At 34.3% G+C, this 22008-nt stretch overlaps 1 protein-coding gene and 4 pseudogenes across 1 annotated transcript; 3 read left to right on the top strand and 2 right to left on the bottom strand.

Annotated features, from left to right (window-relative positions):
- Positions 1 to 643: 643 nt before the first annotated feature.
- Positions 644 to 1630, bottom strand: or40a1 (odorant receptor, family 40, subfamily A, member 1). Its single transcript, XM_043259509.1, has one exon. The coding sequence runs from the start codon at positions 1628 to 1630 to the stop codon at positions 644 to 646; it is 987 nt and encodes a 328-aa protein (XP_043115444.1).
- A 7236-nt stretch (positions 1631 to 8866) lies between these two features.
- Positions 8867 to 9810, bottom strand: LOC122359345 (annotated as a pseudogene).
- A 3152-nt stretch (positions 9811 to 12962) lies between these two features.
- On the top strand, positions 12963 to 13900 carry LOC122358661 (annotated as a pseudogene).
- Positions 13901 to 15083: 1183 nt separating this feature from the next.
- On the top strand, positions 15084 to 16021 carry LOC122358660 (annotated as a pseudogene).
- A 1460-nt stretch (positions 16022 to 17481) lies between these two features.
- LOC122358426 lies at positions 17482 to 18418 on the top strand (annotated as a pseudogene).
- Positions 18419 to 22008: the final 3590 nt, after the last annotated feature.

The raw sequence follows: 22008 nt of genomic DNA, 5'->3' as shown, positions 1-22008 counted from the left end.
CTTTCATAATCTTCAAGGTGTAAATTGTTTTCTTTCTCTGCCATCTAGTGGGTAAATGAGAGAATGATCTTTGTGTTTCCACATTGAAATACCCAATGACTAAATATTCTTAAATATTTGTATTATTATGAATTAATGTAAAATATTTTGCCTTGTTGTATATTATTATAGAAAAATATATACTACTGTTTTTAAACTGCATTATACACTAAAGGTATATTTGATGATTTTATGAGAGGTCTAATTGGTGTGCTTGTGTTTTATTCTATGTTTTTGTTTGTTTTAAAGTCAGTCAGTCTCTTAAATTTACAGGGTTTTATTTACGCTGGAACAATATGAAACAATAATGATTTTGCCTTCATGTAACCTTTTATGAATGACTAGACCTCTAAAAATGTGATATGAAGTGAACTTCAACGCTGGACTAGAGACATGATAAAATTAAAACAACCAACTAATTTTCTATCATTTATTTTCTCTTTTTTGCACTGAAAGATGAGTAGCTCACCATGATTACAATGCAATAATAATACATAATGCACTGGGGTCAAAACAAAGGGTCACTGTGACAGATTCCGGACATGTTAAACATAATTAGCAAGTTTACAAATTATAAGTACTTTGAACTGAGTGAATATCACTGTTAGCCATTGTTCTCATTTTTAATGATCTGTTGTGCCACTTTTGACTTTCTCAGAAGCCTCACTACCTTTTCTCTGAGTTCATCAGTCTTTAAGCTGTAGATGATGGGGTTCAGCATTGGTGGGAGGGTAACAGAAACAGTCAGAATTGCTGTGAAAAGATCTACATTCTGAACTAATCGCAGGTTTCCTAGTACATATGCTAGAATTACAGGCATATAATAGATCAGCACTAACAGCAGATGAGTAAGACAGGTATTGAAGGCCTTCCAGCGCTGTGATATGGATGCAATCTTTGTCACAGCGACCACTACAATTACATAGGTGAAGATAATAAAAGACAAAGGGCCTAGTAAACAAATCAGAGTCTTAGCTGTAGCCAGTTGTCGGTTGTAAGAAATGTCTGTACAAGCCAACCTATAGACTGGACCGTGTTCACAACAACAGCTGTTTACTTCTCTCGAGTCACAGTAAGGGAGTCTGGCTGCAAAAATAGTTGGGAAAATCTCAAGCAGAACAACCAGAGACCAAATCCCTACTATTATGAGCAGCATCCTCAGGTTGGTGTTAATGGTGGAGTAACGCAGAGGCCAGCAGATCGCGATCAGACGATCATACGCCAAAAGAGCAAGAGAAAAAGATTCCATGTCGCCAAAAAAATGCATGAAGAACATTTGGGAAAAACACGCTCCAAATGAAACATAATTCTGATTGAACACAAAAACAGGTACCATTTGAGGAATAATAACACTATTCACTGAAATATCAACAATGGCTAGATTACACACAGCAAGATACTTGGGGTTCTGTAAGCTGGAGTTCATTACGACAACAGTCAGTAGAACAAGGTTACCCAGCAAGGTGACGATGTAGATCACTGACAAGGCCAAAATGAGGTAGTTTTTGTTTGCCAGAGTGCGAAAGGCAGTTAAATAAAATCCGTCGTTGAAAGAGTTTGTTCCATTGCTGAAAGCAACTGAAAAATTCATTTGGACTCTGCAATTTTGAAACAAATATACAATTAATAATTTTCAGCTTTAAACAATTCAGCGTAAGATAGGGAAAACATAAAGACATTGTCTGTAATAAACGTAACGAAAAAAAGGACAGGAAATATAGTATGAATTATGAGCAGATTATATTTTTATTTTTGTTATGTCAACCTTATATTATATTCACACAATTGTAAAACTAAATGCATGCACTGTAACTGAAAAACATAACATAGTAAGTGTTAAGTTAATTTAGAACTAAAAATTAAACAAATACAAATAATACCCACCAACTGCTCTGTAAATCTTGCTTTGGATTGAAATCCTGCAGTTTTTCAGGAAAGAGGGGTTTATAAAAGGGCTGTTAAACTAATGACCAGGGTCTAATGGGTCTAATTATCCACTGTGTACAAACAAAGAAATAATTACTTTCACTAAGGTCTTGTTATTTATCACAAATGTTTCTCATGTGTATTTAATTACTGTTATAATTAAGTCCATAAAGTTGTTAGTGTACAGAGTGTTTTGTGTGTTTTTACACTTTTGGGCCCACAGAGGCAAACGAGGTAAAAACAAAATGCGATAAAGGTCTTGCTTTTATTACATTTTGTTTTTACCTTGTAAATCATTATAGAATGAAATTTCATGTCTCGTCAATTTGATAAGTGTAACATATGTATATATCTATATCAGTATATGCCACACTTATATATGTTCTAAAGAAATTTAAATTAAAACTATAGCTTTGATCAAATAAACCATCTTGCCAAGATATATAATTGGGAGATTTTAGGCTCAAATTTAACAAAATTGTTGTTGGCCTTCTGGAAAGTATTTTCATTTACTGTGTATGTACTCAATACCTAGTTAGGGGCTCCTTTTGCTGTAATTACTGCCTTCAGCATGACATGGAGGTGATCAGTTTGTGGCACTGCTGAGGTGGTGTGGAGGCCCTGGTGTCTTTGACAGTGGCCTTCAGCTCATCTGCATTTTTTGGTCTCTTGTTTCTCATTTTCCTCTTGACAATACCCCACAGATTCTCTATGTGGTGCAGGTCTGGTGAGTTTGCTGGCCAGTCAAGCACACAAGCACCATGGTCATTTAACCAACGTTTGGTGCTTTTGGCAGCGTGGGCAGGTATCATATCCTGCTGGAAAATGACATCAGCATCTTTAAAAAGCTGGTCAGCAGAAGGAAACAGTAAGTGCTCCAAGATTTCTTGGTAAACGGGTGCAGTGACGTTGGTTTTCAAAAAACACAACGGGCCAATACCAGCAGATGACATTGCATCCCAAATTATCACAGACTGTGGAAACGTAACACTGGACTTCAAGCAACTTGGGCTATGGACATCTCCACCCAAGTTCACTCAAATTCTTGAGTCGATTTTGCTTGACAATCCTCACAAGTCTGTGGTTCTCTGGCTTGGTTTTGTGTCTTTTTCTTCCACGCTTTTTCCTTCCACTCAACTGTCTGTTAACATGCTTGGATACAGCACTCTCTGAACAGCCAGCTTCTTAGGAAATTAATTTTGGCTTACCCTCCTTGTGAAAAGTGTCAATGATTGTCTTCTGGACAACTGTCAGATCAGCTGTCTTCCCCATGATTGTGTAGCCTAGTGAACCAAACCAGAGACCATTTTGAAGGTTCAGGAAACCTTTGCAGGTGTTTTTAGTTGATTAGCTCATTGGCACCTAATTTTTGGAAATCGTGAATTGGTGGGTTTTGTTAAATGTGAGCCTAAATTATTACATTTAAAAGTACCAAAGACTTAAAGTACTTCAGTGTGTCTGCACTGATTTTTTTTTAATACACAATTTGAGTTGAATTACTGAAATAAATGAACTTTTCCATGACATTCTTATTTATTGAAATGCACCTGTATGTAACTTAATAGAGTAAACGCACAAAAATTAGTCTTAAGAGACACAAAATGTGCTTCCAATTCTAGAATTACCCATGTATGTGAGTAGTGTGCTATCAACAGTTTCATTTATAAAGCATGCGCACACATAGATTTAATCTTGGAGTGTGCATACTCTTAAATCCACGGCAACGCTCATACTTATAAAACTCTTACTTGAAAAAGTGCTTGAAAAATTTCACAGAATAGCTTTATTATAGGTTTGTGTCACATAGAATTGTTTTGGAAGGATATATTTTTCATCACTTCATTATTTCATTATTTTTCATCTTTCATTATGACCCACTGAATAAACCATATGTCTATCGTTCACAAACTAATTAGTTTAGTTGCATGTTCTTAATGCAGATATTAATTAATTAATTCTGATATATGGGACAGTGAAAATTGATAGGTATATTACAGAAGCACCATGGCCTTTCTTTATAAAGAGCATGTGAACCATGGCTCTGGCAAGCATTATAAGATCACACTGTTATTGTTATATCATACATAAGAAAAGCTTTATCCTAGATGAGGAGAGTGAGTGCAGTGCATGGAATGGTCTTAAATGGTGTCCTTTTATGTTTAACAGTGAGATCTTTTATTCAAGGTCCACTGCGGTGCTGAGTGGTCAGTTACTGCGTTTAATTCACGTCATGTCATCGTGGCTTATTGACCTGCTTCACTTCCAATTCAGTTCTTCTTTGTTTGGCTTTATTTATCTGTAGATTGTTTTTGCCAACATAACAGACAATCACATATAAATATAGTGTTTAAATGTGCCCACACTGTGAGGTTTGAGACAAGTACATATGTAGGAAGTCTATCAAATGTTTCTTGTCTTTCAGTGCCATCTAGTGGGAAAGAATTGCATCTTCATGATTTTGCAGTAAAATATTCAACAAATTGCTTTGTATTCTGGAGTATCCTTTTTAGCTTTAGTGTATCTTTTATATTACTGTTTCTTTATGATTGGCCTACTGTTGGCCAGTGGTGCTCTTTTGTTGTTGTTGTTGTTGTTAGTTTGTTTTTATCATCCACTCCAAAAATGCATTTTAAAAATACATTTTGTGTAACGTATGGCTAAATTGGAGGTAGCATACCATGAATACAAAGCAAAAATCAGACATAATGCAAATTTACATTACATTACATTATCCCAAAGCATTTAAAAGAGAAATGTTTTTTGTAATCATAGGTTATAAGTGCATTCTGCTTAATATAGGTTATAATATTAAATATTAAATATATCTCCTACTATGGGAAAAACTGAATTTTTAATGATCTGTTGTGCCACTTTTGACTTTCTCAGAAGCCTCACTACCTTTTCTCTGAGTTTCATACTTTCAGTCAACGTTGGACTAGAGACATAATAAAATTAAATCAACCAACTAATTTTCTATCATTTATTTTCTCTTTTTTGCACTGAAAGATGAGTAACTCACCATGATTACAATGCAATAATAATACATAATGCACTGGGGTCAAAACAAAGGGTCACTGTGACAGATTCCGGACATAATTAGCAAGTTGACAAATTATAAGTACTTTGAACTGAGTGGATGTCACTGTTAGCCATTGCTCTCATTTTTAATGATCTGTTGTGCCACTTTTGACTTTCATCAGTCTTTAAGCTGTAGATGATGGGGTTCAGCATTGGTGGGAGGGTAACAGAAACAGTCAGGATTGCTGTGAAAAGATCTACATTCTGAACTAATCTGAATAATAACACTATTCACTGAAATATCAACAATGGCTAGATTACATACAGCAAGATACTTGGGGTATGATTATTACACAAGTACAACATTTGCGGCCATTAAAAACACTTTGTATTTAGGAAACTCTGTTTCAATGGTTTAAAATCAATACCATGAATACCATGTTCAGTATAATTCACGTAATCATTGATTATATTTCATACAATCATAAAATGTGCAGTATTGCACTGTAACAGAAAACAGAAACAAAACAATTGGAAGTGTTTTTGGAAGTTAGGTGATCAAAAAAAAATACCTGATGATTTCTCTTGAAATCTTGCTTTGGGTTGAAATCGGGCCCTGTGAAAGGTTTTAAAGGGTATCTAAACTGATGACCAAGGTCTAATGGGTCTAATTAAACACTGTTGTACAAACAAAAATATAATTACCTTGACTGAAGTCTTGTTATTTAAGAAAATGTTTCTCATGAGCATTTAATTAGTTTAATTATGTACAAATAAAGCTTTTGTTGGTCTGTACACTTTGACCCATAGAGGTATACAAATTCAAAACAAAAATGTTTTGCTCTCTATAACAAAGGCAGGATTGCGCCATACAAGGCAAAAAGAAGAAATATGTGTTATAAAAACATGGTAAATATTTCCAGTTTTGCAGCATATATATATGTGTGTGTGTGTGTGTGTGTGTGTGTGTGTGTGTGTGTGTGTGTGTGTGTGTATTTATATACAAAGGTTATTGAAGAAAGTAAAAAAAAAAGCATCTTCATGTGTATATTGTATAATCTGGCATTTTAAGCTACAAAAATGCCATAGGTAACCAATAACTAAGGTAAGAATTTAACTGCCAAAAATAAATATATCAAAGTTACTGTTATGTAATGATATCATGTCAAATTATAACTAGAAAGGTATTAAATAAGATGAACATAACTTAATCATAAACAAATTGTTTATTTAAAGATGTTAACTAAAATTTACTTTTAAAGATTTTAAAAGATTTTAAAAGAATTTAAAGATTTATATCAGATTTAAAATGCCATAGCAATACAAGTATTGTATTCTAATAGTGTAACTTTGTTATGAATCTTTTGATTGATCATTCATATCCCTAAGATGCTCATTATCTTGCTTTTACAAATCCACTGTGATTCCCTGCTGAGACACCAGAAACAAACACGACTAATTTAAACTAAGTACATTCATTAAACTAATGACTAATTATGGTTGCTACAGTATACAAAAGGTTGACACGCACAGCTAACAACTAATGGGTCTCCAGGTAATAAATGAGGTCATGATGACACAGTTTTGTTAGGCAGCCAATGGCAGAATAGTCTGCTGTGGCATGACAGTGTTTGATACAATATATTACGACATTACTCACACCAACATCTTGAAACATTGCATGCAAATGTCCTTAACAGCTGTTTAATCCATATGTTCATTATGAATTTCTATATTATAGCCAAAATAACAAACAATCATTCAATGTATTTTAAAATTGTATCACCATAAATTAATTGCAAAAATATCTATGTGCACATAGGCCTATACTGTACAGTGGGTCAGTATTACTGTCAATACTATTAGATGTTTTTGTACACATCCTGAATTCTGTTTGTAATAAAAACAGATTAAATGAAAATTCATTCTTCATGTAACAAATGTGTATCATGTAGATTAGATGTGTTTTTCACTGCTTTTAAACAAAGACAGAAAGGACAGGTTTCACAATCACAAGCACAGACCTTGTTTTATGTTTAAATAAGTTACAAATATTACCTAAATATTACGTAAACCTGAACATTTAGGTGATTTTATGTGATTGGGGTATAGTGACAGCTTTGTGACTTTTTTTCTGATAGTGACAGACACTTTTATTTGTCATAAAATAACACAACTGGCTAAGGTGGCAGTTTACATTTCCTCTAAAATAATTTTTTTAATGTATTTTAACACTATGAATCACTATGAAAAGACTTGTCTGCAAGACACTGCATTAGAAATTTGTGTTTTTATGGTCTGTGTTGCATGGTCCTGCTATGGTTTAGCTTTCTTTATGACAATGTAAGGCCATATTGTAAATTTGTCACTAAATGGTATAAAGAGCTAGACGTTTTTTGAAGAGATAAAATGTGTTCACCAGAAAAAAATAAATAAATTAAGGTCTGGGAACATAAAACGTGGCACTGGGTCTGAATTAACAGCACCGTTGCATCACAGCATGAATGCCCCTGACCCATGCTCAGCCAGTAGGCCATTCTGTGCGCATATTCCCCCAATGATGCCATCAGAGATGGCAGAATACATACATCCTTCACTCAAGTAGAACTACGGATACTAGTGTTTAAAAAGACCGGCTGCTGGTGCAGATAGCCTTAGGCAGTGTGCTGACATATAGCGCCATTGTGCTTTGGGCGTCCCTAGTTCGAATCCTGACTTAAGAACCTTTCCTGATCCCTCTCTCTCCCACTTAACTTCCTGTCAATTCTAAGCTGTCCTGTCATAATAATGCCAGAAATAAATCTTAAAAAAAATTGCCTAAGCCACATCCTAGATTATGAGGTGATTCTGCCTCTTGTTCTTGGAAACAACTCAAAATTCGAATCCGCCTTCTGACTTTTTTCAATTTCAAATCACATCAGAAATGTAAATAGCATCGAATTGTTATTTGCACTTGCTGTAAACAGCCTCTATCCCTATTTACACTTAATGCGAATAGCCGCTACAAAAAACAATTAGTTTGTTTTGTTTCAGTGGAAATGTCGCCACAGCAACAGACTGAAAATAAAGACTAAAATAACTGTATATATGTACACACGGTTCCATCTTATGGTCATGAACTAGAATCGCACACAGTGCTTCCTAAATATGATGCAAATTAACTACTACATGCCGCTAAATTAGTATTTATCCAAATGAATATTTATGGTTTTCCCAGTTACAGTATTGACTGACAGCATAGTCATGAACTATTTTGTATCCGAATCAGGATTTTATTAGATGAATCATATGTTAGCAAAATCAACATATGTCATATTAGAATCATATAATGAAACTAATCAGTATTTAAAATATTTAGAATTTACAGACAATGTATTGAGAAAAGCCAGCAGTCAGTGAGAGAATAAAAAAATTAAATGTTGGCCTATAATAGTACACTGTAAGATTAACAGAAAAAGTACAAGGTCATTACCAGGACATGATCCATTCATTTTGCACACATTTTCTGTAACATAACATAACATAACTTAATGCACTGTAAAATTCAGGTAAAAAACAAGATAATAAAAAATGATAAAATAAATAATCAAAATGGAAACTTCCCTCAAAATGAGTACAGTACATTGTGCACCAGATTTAGAAAAATCTCTAAAAAAGTGTAGATAAAACAACCAAGAATATATATTTAAGATCCATCATAATAAAAACTCATGATTGACTTTGTTAAAGGAACAGAAAAAGAAGTAAATTGCTGATACTACTGAAATGTTTGTGTGTTAGAGAGAGAAAATGTGACAGAAAGACAGATTGATATTAATGCATATAACTGATAAACTACGTTTTGTAGAAACAGCAGTAAGCACAACACTACAGTATTATTTGTTCATGATGTAAAAACCTTTCGCTGGAAAAATTTTACCCCTTTGACCCTGATTTCCTTAGTCCTCAATCCATATACAACAGGATTCATTGTCGGTGGTAATATCATTGCACCAACAGCAATAAATTTTCTTAATGGGGAGAAATATCTTTTATCCTGTATGAGATAATGGTGAAAAGACCCAAACACTCAAACAAAACAAAGACAACTAGGTGTGTGCCACAAGTCTGCAGAGCTTTACTCCTAGTGTCAGAGCTTTTGTTACGGAAACAGGCTATGAGGATCCGTAGGTAAGTGTACAAAATCATACCCACTGTAAACACCTGACAGAGAGCTGTTATCAGAAGTCCGTAAAGGTTATTAATGGTTGTGTCTGCACAGACCAGTTGAAGCAGGGAAGGGTTGTCACAGTATGGATGGGTAAGGTAAGACCTACAGCGAGGCAAACGCAGGAGAAGAATGAAAAGAATGGCCATCAGTGTCAAATTAGAGAGCCAAACCAAAGAGATGATTTTGGTGAGGTGAAGTTTGCTCATAATGGTAGTGTATCTCATCGGATGGCAGATGGCCACATATCTGTCGTATGCCATGGCGGTTAAGATGAAGACCGCTGATACGGCGTAAACATGTATGAAAAACGCTTGAGTGATGCAGATGGAGAAAGGCATTGTCCTGGTGTCAAACAGAAGCTCCCGCATGACGTGAGGAAACAGGCACGTAGAACCTATAAGGTCATTAATGGGCAAATTTAACAGGAGAATGTACATTGGTTCATGAAGACCCTTATTGGTTATGACAGTGAAGAGGAGAAAAGAGTTGCAGAACAATATGATTATATAATTCAGAGCAGCAAAGACGAACGCAATAATGGCCTTCTCAGGGGACAGATCAAAGCCCTGAAGAGACAGATCAGATGACACATTGTATATGTTTCCAGCTGCAGACATGATATTGTCCTAAACGAAGTAAAAAGAGGAAATATATATTACATCTTGATCAAGTATGTTATGGATAAATGCGAAACATTTAAAATACTTACAACAGTCCTTTGCTCCTCTATGTATGGTATGATGAGAGATATTCGCTTTCAATAACATGACGCTTATAAAATGTCTGATTGACTGAGCAGTCATGCAGAAACAGAACTGTTCCAACAAGTGTGTATGCTCACATCTTGGGCCTTTTATACCATCTTAGTTATTAGTCTGTGTGGATTATAAACCTCATGAGGGGAAACCCCGCTATGATTATCTCATTGTTGCCAAATAGTTATCTGCTCAATTCATTGAAGATCAATTGTATTTGGTAACCTGTGTGGGTTCTGTGTGTCTCTGAACTGCTCTCTGCAGATGGACATGTGCTGAGTCCCACACCTTCTCACTCTCCTTGAACCAGTGGTTTACCACAAGCACTTCTGAGACTTCTCCAAACCATGGAAACTGAGGTGGTTGAATACATTGAACGGGAGTTAGTCTAGTAGAGGTTTTGGCGCATAGCAATTCTGAGCGTACTCAGCTCACGGTAAATACTGGCTCCAGGTCTCTTGATGTTGTGAGCCGTATGTCCAAAGGTACTGGGAAATCTCCTGGATTTTTCGCTCGGTCTGGCCGTTAGTTTGAGGATGGTAACCTGAGGACAGGCTAACCGAGGATCCCAGGAGCTGGAAAAAGGCTTGCCAAACCCGAATTGTCCTTGATCTGACACAATGTCTTCAGGGATTCCGAAGTTTTGGAACACCTGGGTGAAGAGTCTTTCTGCGGTCTCCAAATGGGCAAATTATGCAGTGGGGCAGCGTTAGCTTCGTTCGTTTAGTTAAGTGCAGACAGCGATTGTGTGGTGGTTGTGACATTTGCACAGTAGAAGATTGGGAAAAAAAATGTAGATCAAGAATTGTTCTGAACCAGTTCTGAAGTACCTGAAGATTCTATATCCAGTATACTTGAAGTTACCATGTTATCGAGTTCATTAAAAATGTATTAAATTTTTTTTGTTTAGCAAATAATAATACTAATAAATAGAGCTGCAAGCAGCAATTACAGGGAGCTAAGGATGGCATAGTGGAGCTAAGAAATTGTTGCTGTCAAAAGTTATTAGAATTTTGGAAATTTCATACATAAAGGTTAATGAATAGCTTATTACTCTTGACCAATAGGTGTCGCTGTTACAAAATTAATATACCATGGCCAGTTTGGAGTGACAATGGCACACACAAAGTTATAGCCCCAGACTCATTTTGTCACCATGCCTAAAATTTATAGCAACCATTGTATGACTGTAAATCACTGTATCAACACAAAATCCATAATCTTTTGCCAGCTTGGTCTGGAGAAGATCCGAGCCACATTTGGTGAAAATCAGACCAACGGTCTAGGGAAAAAGTACAAAAAGCAGGATTTCAACATGAATCATAATGATAGTCAAGAAGTTCAGCCAATATTGCCAAATTAGTCTTATTACAATAGACTAATGTCAGTATAGTGTTTGCTCACAAACTTTTTGAGTTCCATCAGGGCATGGTGCTAAACATTTTTGTAATTATTTTTTAAATTATACAATGCATTCTAAAGATTCAGCAATTTCAAAATTCTAATTCAAAGTGTGGCCAACGCCCCAAAATGGCTGAATTGTAAAAGCAGAAAAAATGTTGTGATTTTTCACCAAAGCATTAAGACATTATGACGTTATTTGTATCTCCTGACCGCTAGGGGACACAGTGCCAAAACACTGCAGGTAGTCTCAGGTCATGCTTGTTATAACCAATGCTGTGCTTGTTATGAGCCCATTGTTACAGCCCGTTTAAATAGGGTAAGACACGAACGCATACGGTTTGGCAGCGCCGCCCTTTTAAAGCCATCCAGTGTGAGGATTCACCAATCACGTTCAGTGCAGAAGAACCAATCCCTGCACACATTACAGACTCATACACAAAGCAAAACACAAAAGAATAAAAATGTCGAGGAAAACCAAGTTTGGTCTCAGTAACCCAAACCTTTAAGGAGATCTTATCCACATTTGTTTGCTTTTTTTGTTATAAGCTGTTTAGAAACGCTTTCACTATTCACTTTGACTTCCATACCTTTTTGCCAACATGGTCTGAAGATGATCTGGTAAACATTTTTCAGAAAAAATTGGTGCAACAGCCTAGGACAAGTTAAAAAAGTAGGTTTTATGATCAAGCAAAAATAAACAAAACCTTATGATTTAAATATTTTGGTGACCAGTCGACTTGGCATGAGTCAAGGAATAAAAGGAAATTTTCTTACAGTTCAAAAGATATTCAGTTGTGGTGTAAATGCAGTTTGTGTAAACTACAGTCACCTAAACATTACTTCAGAAATGTTTCTGCGCCACCTCTGCAGTGTAAATTTGCAACGAGAGAATTAATCCACCCATGATGACATTTTAGTGACACAATGACTTTAAGTGGCTGATTATTTGAAAAGTAATTTTACTATAACAACTTAAAGTTCATCATTTACTTTATAAATATTAAATATGGTTAACTAAAGTTAACTAAGAGCTGAACAGCTAAATGAAATTTGTTACTGCTATAGTAATTAATATGAAATAAATATAAAAATGCTTAATCATTGTAGGTACAAAAATGTATACTGAATGTATTTAATACATAATTTAGGCACTATATCTCAGGGGCAACATAGAGGCCAATAAATTTTGACTTCTGTCTCATGTGAAATATTGCTCTGTAGAGAATGCCATTCGATAAAAATATAATCTTGCGCATGCACACAAACACAAAGCGGCACAAGTATAAATCGGATGATAACAACAAAGTGTTCAAACACCATGTCTTAAAAGTAAGATGAGACCTTGTCTTCTGATATGTGGAGGTAATGCCATCATTTTTAGCATATTAAATATGTTGGATAATCAGACGTGCTGTAGTTAAGAGTATTGCTGAGTTGTCCATGCTGTATGAGATAAAAAATGACAGCTCATGTTTGGACAGCAACATAGATTCAGATTATTTCAGATTTTGATTAAATCTCAATTGTTATTTGTTTATTTATACTGAAATTGTAAATTATTCTTGTATACACCTGTTTACATTTTTTGAAACAGTCTATTAATATTAACCATGTATCCAAATGAATCTGTCCTCTCACTGGTCCTGACTCTGCACTCTCTGGAACTGTCAAATACAAGCATTTATCCTGCGTTCATATTTGGATTAACAATGTACTTGTTCATATTTCTCTGCAATGTAACAATTGTTGTCACCATTTGCTTGAACAGGAATCTTCACAAACCAATGTACATACTGTTGCTTAACATGCCTATCAATGATGTAATGGGTGCTACAAACTTTTTTTGTCAGCTGTTATATAGTATATGGTCTCAGGAATCATCCATATCCTACCCTGCATGTTTGCTTCAAGGCTTTATTGTACACCTGTGTGGAAGCGCATCCTATGTTATTCTTACCGCTATGGCCTTTGACAGGTATATCGCTATCTGCTCCCGCTGAGATATGGAGCCATTATGACTACTAATAACTTGGTGAAAATCATAACTGGGATGTGGCTTTTTAATTTTACTTTGGTATTTGTTCTTTTCTTACTTTTTCTGAATTACAAGATTTGCCAGACGCACATGACAGACCTCATCTGTTATAATGCATCTATAATGAAACTCATGTGTGAAGACACAAAAGTGAATAATATCTATGGATTGTTTACAATGGTTTTGTACCATACCCTTTCATTTTCTGTTGTGGCATTTACATACATTCATATATTAATCACTTGCATTTCCAATAAGCAGTCCGATGCAAGGAATAAGGCACTTCAGACATGTGGTACTCATTTAGTGATCTTCTTTTTCTTTGAGTTCAACACTCTTTTTCCTCTTATTGCACATCGATCTGAAAGTATTCCAGCTTACATACGCAGGATATTTTCCATGACAGTTTTTATGTTTCCTCCTCTTGTCAATCCACTTGTGTATGGTTTTAAAACTAAAGAGATCAGACAGAAAATCCTCTCCGGTTTCAAGAGTAAGATAAATAGTGTCTGAATATGTGTGTTTGAAGCAAAATTATATAATTACAAAATGTTTGATTTTTGATTATGATTAGTATTATTATTATTATACTTTACAGTTATATATCGATATAGATCGATTTTGGAGAGGAACAAAATTCATCTTAATTAAAATAAAAATCCATAAATGTTTGTATAAATGCAGCCAAACTGTGTCCATACGTTAGATTACCTTACATCCCCATGCTCACTTGATTTCTGTGAAGATAATGTACAGCACTCAAGATCAAATGTATCATTCTCAAAACCAGTAAACAAATGTAAACTCTGTAATAACAGTTTGTAGACTTTCATTACATTTTAGTTGAGAATAGTTAACTCAAAAAAAAAAAAATTATAGTACAAACAGCTCATATATATATTCCCTGTTGTACTCTGAGATTAAAATCCATGACATATTTGTGCAGAACTATTTTTTTCCTGTTTTTGCAAGTGCAAACCGAGCTAACCAGAATGCTACGGTACATGGATATTCTTTCTGGTCTACTGGAATTTTTTAGTGGTGATTGTGGTAGAATAAATTGCCTTAATGCTTTCAAGGCAACTCAGAAGTGTAATTTCCCATATGAAATATAATTCTAAAGAGTATCTTAGTTGTTATGTTCATTTGTTGTCATGCGCACATGCCACATAACACCATTCCCATGATTAACCCCAAGTAAACAAAGAGATTTCCACCCAGCATTATCCATCAATATAAATCAGATGATTACGGATGACAGCAACACAGCAAATTTTAGATGGGATTTTTTCGCTTAAGGGGATAAATATTACATTTACAGAATTTGTCTGAGCCATATGAGATTAGCAGTTCATCAGAATAACGTATGAGACATTAAAATAGATGTGAAATCTAAATATTAATTATTAAAATGTAATTTAGATCGTTGATCTGCTAACATACCACAACAATGGTCTCGTATAGTCTTTTATGCAGTTTTGAACACTTTATGGAGGTTTTAACATGCTTTTGATTATTGCTTTTTTTCCCCAGGTTGTAAGAACAATGATTCTGGATATGTCAGAATAAAAAGATGATGTATATCGATTTTGGAAAGTAACAAACTTCAAAAGTTCTAATAAGATTTAAATAATGTAAACTCACATTATTAGCTTGTATATACGTTTATTTCGTTTGAGTCATAAGGGCATTCAGCATGTATCCTAATGAATCTGTCCTCTCAGTGATACTGACTTTGCACTCTCTGGAACTGCCTCAGACAAGCATTTATCCTGCATTCATATTTGGAATAGCCACATATTTGACCGTCTTACTCTGCAATCTCACAATTGTTGTCACCATTTGTGAAAACAGGAATCTTCACAAACCGATGTACATACTGTTACTTAACCTGCCAATCAATGACGCAATGGGTGCCACAAGTCTTTTTCCTCAGCTGCTGTATAGTGTATGGTCTCAGGACAGATCGATATCATATCCTGCATGTTTGCTTCAGGGATTTTTTGTACACCTGTATGGTGGCGCGTCTCATGTAATTCTGACAGCTATGGCCTTTGACAGGTATATCGCTATCTGCTTCCCATTGAGATATGGATCCATTATGACCACCAGTAACTTAGTCAGAATCATAATTGTGATGTGGCTGGTTCATTTTTTTATTATATTTGTACTTTTCTGTCTGCTAATGCCATATAAGATTTGCCAGAAATACATGGCAGATCTTGTCTGCTACAACCCATCTTTAATGAAAATCATGTGTGAAGACACAACAGTGAACAATATCTATGGATTGTTTATTTTGTCTTTATATCACTGTATTTCACTTTCTGTTGTGGCATTTACATACATTCATATATTAATCACTTGTGTTACCAATAAGCAGTCTGATGCAAAGATTAAGGCACTTCAGACATGTGGTACTCATTTAGTGGTCTTCCTGTTCTTGGAGTTTAATACTTTTTCCCGCTTATTGCACACCGTTCTGAAAATGCTCCAGCTCACCTGCGCAGGGTGTTTTCTATATCTATTCTTGTGTTTCCTCCTATTGTGAATCCACTTATTTATGGGTTTAAAACCAAGGAAATTAGACAGAAAATTGTTAGTTGTTTTAAAAGAAAGATAAACAGCGTATAATAAACCTAAACTGATGCTTATGTAAGAAATTATGTATTAAAATTATGATTACGCTTTAACCATACAATATATTCACATTGTTATTTGCTATATAATTATCTGTATCACACATTTATATTAGCAACATATTTATCAGACTTGTTTCATCTTCAGATCATCCAGTGCTCAGAGTACGAGTTGTTGTTGACCGTTAGCTTATTATTCATTTCATTTATCTCTAATAACCCACAAGGAGTAAAATATGCTTAGGCATATTTGGCATATGGTTATTTAATCTTTGAAATGTACATAGGTCAGTTCTTGCTTGAGTAATGTTAAATGTTCAATTCAGCAAGTTATTTTATATATATGCCATGCATCCAATCATAAAACCATTATTTCAGCCATCCCTACTCAAACCCGTCTTCTGAATTATATTTTCCAGATGGCATAATTTATCAGGGGCCAAAATATAATCACTTTACATCTGTGTGTTTATATAGCACATTATTTTTGTATTGACAAAATCAGTGATTATAGACTATTTTTGGCTATGTATATATTGGTGACAACTAACTGCAACAACATTTCTAGAATTCATGACAATAACAGTATTTGACAAAAAACATTACTTCTCATACTGATCTTCATTCGAATTTCAAAGAATTTGTGATGTGAGCCATGGCTAGTCATTTGCATAAATACGGCCAAACTGTGTCCATACTGTACATGGGATTTCTATCACTCAATCGCCTGAGAGTTAGGGCACGATCAATAGCTTGAAGCTTGAAAATGTACATTCTCGTTGCGTTCATTTATCAGCCAATCTACATTATCAGAACTTTAATTTCCTGACACCAATAAAATATGAATAAAATCTGAAATTAGTTACCGCATATGGTGATTATTATGAAATAAATATAAATATGCTTAATCATTATAGGTGTAAATAATGCATCTAGCAAAAAAAAATATCTCTGGGGGCAATATAGAGACCAGTAAATTTAGATTTCTGTCTCATGTGAAATATCGCTCTACAGAGAATACCACTCGATTAGAATCTAATGCGCGCATGCTAAATAACATAATCCATTCCCATAGTAAACAGCACAAGTATAAATCAGATGATAACAACAAAATGCTTTCCAACACCATGAGGTAAAAATAAGATGACACCTTATCTTCTGATATGACGATGTAATGCCATCATTTTATCTTATTAAATATGCTGGATAATCAGACGTGCTGTAGTTAGGAGTATTGCTAAGTTGTCCATACTGTAGGAGATGGAACGTGGCACAATAACAAAAATGACAGCTCATGTTTGGACAGCAACATAGATTCAGCAGTTTGGTGAGATTTAGATTGAATCTCAATTATTATTATTTGTTTATTTATATTGAAATTGTAAATTATTCTACATTAAACTTGTATACACCTGTTTACATTTTTTAAAACAGGCTATTATATTAATATTGACCATGTATCCAAATGAATCTGTCCTCTCACTGGTCCTGACTCTGCACTCTCTGGAACTGTCAAATACAAGCATTTATCCTGCGTTCATATTTGGATTAACAATGTACTTGTTCATATTAATCTGCAATGTAACAATTGTTGTCACCATTTGCTTGAACAGGAATCTTCACAAACCAATGTACATACTGTTGCTTAACTTGCCTATCAATGATGTAATGGGTGCTACAAACCTTTTTTCTCAGCTGTTATATAGTATATGGTCTCAGGAATCATCCATATCCTACCCTGCATGTTTGCTTCAAGGCTTTATTGTACACCTGTGTGGGCGCATCCTATGTTATTCTTACCGCTATGGCCTTTGACAGGTATATCGCTATCTGCTCCCCGCTGAGATATGGAGCCATTATGACCACCAATAACTTGGTGAAAATCATAACTGGGATGTGGCTTTTTAATTTTACTATCATAATTGTTATTTTCTTACTTTATTTGAATTACAAGATTTGCCAGACGCACATGACAGACCTCATCTGTTATAATCCATCTATAATGAAACTCATGTGTGAAGACACAAAAGTGAATAATATCTATGGATTGTTTACCCTGGTTTTGTACCATACCCTTTCATTTTCTGTTGTGGCATTTACATACATTCATATATTAATCACTTGCATTTCCAATAAGCAGTCCGATGCAAGGAATAAGGCACTTCAGACATGTGGTACTCATTTAGTGATCTTCTTTTTCTTTGAGTTCAACACTCTTTTTCCTCTTATTGCACATCGTTCTGAAAGTATTCCAGCTTACATACGCAGGATATTTTCCATGACAGTTTTTGTGTTTCCTCCTCTTGTCAATCCTCTTGTGTATGGTTTTAAAACTAAAGAGATCAGACAGAAAATCTTCACCTGTTTCAAGAGTAAGATAAATAGTGTCTGAATATGTGTGTTTGAAGCAAAATGACAAAATAAACCATGTTTGACATTTGTTTGATTACTGTTATTGTTATAATTTTTTAATACTCTTAATTTTACTTAATTTTAATACTCACATTTTTTTAAAATATATTATTAATTTTTATTTTTAAATGTCTTAAAACTATAGTTGATGCACATTCTTTTTAACTTAAAATGTACTACAAATTTTCATTAAGTGTCTATTGTTTTTCAGGAAGAATCTGTCCTGCTTTTGACAGATATGTTTGATAATGATTTTCTGGATACGTCAGAATCATAGTATGATAAAGAGAGCAACAAAACCTATCATCTTAATTAAAATAAAAATCCATAAGTATTTGTAAAAATACAGCCAAACTGTATCCATACATGATATTTCCTTATATCCACTTGCGCACTTGATTTCTGTCTAGAGCATGTACAGTCAGAGAGCATGATCAACATGAGCTCATGAAAACATAACAAAAATCCACATCAATTAATGTCTTGTTACAAAAGTCTATGATCCAAACAAAATAATAATCTATCCCCCGTTCTATGCCCCTGTTGATTAAAATCCATGACATATTTGTGTAATACGCTCTAAATTTCTCTAAATGTATTTAAAGGAAAACAATAAAACCTTGCATAACCTGAAGATTAGTGCATTTTCAGCAAATTCAATTTTTTATTTGAGCTGTTGCTTTTAACAGACATATTTTGTTGTATATCGAGTATTAAATGCAACATATAAAATGCACATAAAATTATATTGTCATTATACCGAAATATATAGATTTGAACAGTGATATGTTGCATTTAGCCCAAATGCAGCCCAAATGTAGTCCTACACATGATATATCTCCTTTAAAAAAGTTTCGTTGACTTCTGTATTGTTGTTGTTGAGTTTTTAATTGACTAACCGCGCTAACCAGAATGCTACGGTACATGGATATTTGTTCTGCTCTACTGGAATTTTCATTGGTGATTGCGGTAGCATAAAGTGCCTTAAGTGCAACTCAGAAGTGTAATTTCCCATATGCAATATAATTCTAAAGAGTATCTGAGCGAAACATGCAGGAAAGTAATTTCATTATCGTTTCATTTTCGTAACAACATAGCATTTAAAAACCTAAACATAACTATTTCTGTACAGTATCAGTCAGTCATCTAAACCAGACTTGTTCCTGGAGACCCACAGCTCTGTACATTTTGAATGTCTCCCTAATTTGTACACCTGATTCAGCTCATTAGGAAAAAGCTCCATGAATTTAAATGAGTGTGTCAGGTAAGCAAGACATGTTATCATTTCATATAAATTCAGTTTAATAATGCAGTTGCAAACAAGGTCAGTTTTATGACAACTAAAATCAACAAAAAATAATTAATGCAGTGATTTCAATATAGATATTCAATATATCATAAGAATCCATTTGTAGGTGTAGTCAATATGTCAGTTTTGTACATTTAAATGTTGAAAAATACATATGTTTTTGTATGTTTAAATGAGTCAGTATTGAACGTTTTGGTGCCTGTAAAAAGTTAGATCTGTCCTCTCACTGGTTCTGACATTACATTCTCTGGAACTGCCTGAGACGAGCATTTATCCTGCGTTCATATTTGGATTGAAAATATACTTGTTCATCTTGCTCTGCAATTTAATAATTGTCATCACCATTTGCTTGAACAAAAATCTTCACAAACCAATGTACATACTGTTGCTCAACTTGGATATTAATGATGTAATAGGTGCTACAAGCTTGTTTCCTCACCTGCTGTATAGTATATGGTCTCAGGACAGATCAATATCATATCCTGCATGTTTGCTTCAAGGATTTTTTGTACATCTTTATGGTGGAGCATCTTATCTTATTCTTACCGCTATGGCCTATGACAGGTATATCGCTATCTGTTGCCCGCTGAGATATGGAGCCATTATATATTTTATATATTATTTTTATATAACAGTTCAAAAGTTAATTTAGATTTAAACACCATATTGCCTGTTTTTGCACTATTTCGACAACAAAAGTAATTCCTAACACAGCCACGGCACTGTTTTGCATCTCTGAGGAATAAGGTGTTTAGTTCCTGAATGAATTAACTGTATAGATGATTTGGATTAATTGCAATGACTTTCTACTGGCGATTTTAATTTCAAATTTAAAGTTTCTTTTTATTATTTCAATAATTTCAAACAACAGTATTCATCACTTTATATTTAGCCTAATATATCAAAACATTATTTAAATGCATCTGTAACATAAATGTTCTGCACTAAATGACACATCTAAATGCCACTTCAGAGGCAGCTTCAGTGTTTCCTCTGCATTGCAAAGATTAATTTTATTGATACAGATTTCATTCGCTTGGAACAACCCAAATGGCTTGTTATTCTAATTCACTGATTAAATGTAAGAATGTGGCTCAAAAAGCAAATAATCAACGTTTTATCAACGTCAACTGACCTCCACACAGAATATGAAGAATTTAGGAGTCGGGTGTCTATAAACTCCTCAAGATATCAGCACAATAATAACACATTCATCAAAATATCATCGTTTCATCTTTATTGATGTCCAAGAAAATACTGATATATATATATTTTTTTTTTTTTACTACGCACACCCCTAGTGTCATGCCACTCTTTCCTCCTCAACCACACCTGAAGTCAGGCTATTTCTTTATTGTGGGTGGGTGGAGGGAACAATACAGTATAGTATTGCAAGACATTCCCTGGTGATATTATATTGAGACATGGATGAGTGGAATTTCAGCACAGGATTTTATTGCACATACTTGTGCTAATTTCCAAAAGCTTAGTGCATAGAATGACAAAAGGGAAAAACATGACCTATACATTGTAAAATGGTGCATGGCCCACCTTTGGCAGACATGGTGCATTTCAGAGACCATATAAGATTGTAAGCCGTGTAGGAAGTCAAAGAATAGCATATATTCATCGACCAAAACAATTAACTGATATTTCATTTGCACAGGTACAATCTATATCTTTAGCAATCTTTAATACTTTTAGCAACCTTTATATGACTAAGCAGAAAGATGTTTTTTTTTTTTAAATCAGATGGTGTAGTTACGCTATCTACCAGCAGGCCTGTGCAGTGCAACAAAACAACAGCCGTTCCATGACTAATACAACACAAATGGGAGTTTATCCACCCAACTCCATGTGCATAAAACTTTTGCCCACAGCTACATTCAACAGTTTTGGAAGATGATCAGTTGAGGTGACATTTTGCATGACAATTTGTGGAAATAAACAACATTATTTTAAAAACAACTATTTACTGGGTTTACGTAATGAGGACTGACATTTATTGAAATTATGCATTGAAATATATTCCTTAAAAACCTGATGAGCTGCAGATTAAAAAAAACTCATATGTTGGCAGTTTTAGCCTGTTTAATGTTTATTTCTTTCTTAGGTTGTAATATTAGAAAAATGATGCTGGATACTGCAAAATGAATGGATGAAATGGATAAATGTTGGACACCAACTACTCATAAGTTATGGAAAAATTGTGTTTTATTATTTTTGATAATTACTCTTTATTTTTATTGGTAACATTAACA

The sequence above is a fragment of the Puntigrus tetrazona genome, chromosome 15 (genome assembly GCF_018831695.1).
Source record: "Puntigrus tetrazona isolate hp1 chromosome 15, ASM1883169v1, whole genome shotgun sequence".
NCBI lineage: Eukaryota > Metazoa > Chordata > Actinopteri > Cypriniformes > Cyprinidae > Puntigrus > Puntigrus tetrazona.
This window is presented reverse-complemented; position numbering and strand designations above follow the sequence as displayed.

Bases quoted from the DNA above. Each gene is read 5' to 3' on its own strand.
- or40a1 (XM_043259509.1), bottom strand. From the start codon at position 1,630: ATGAATTTTTCAGTTGCTTTCAGCAATGGAACAAACTCTTTCAACGAC.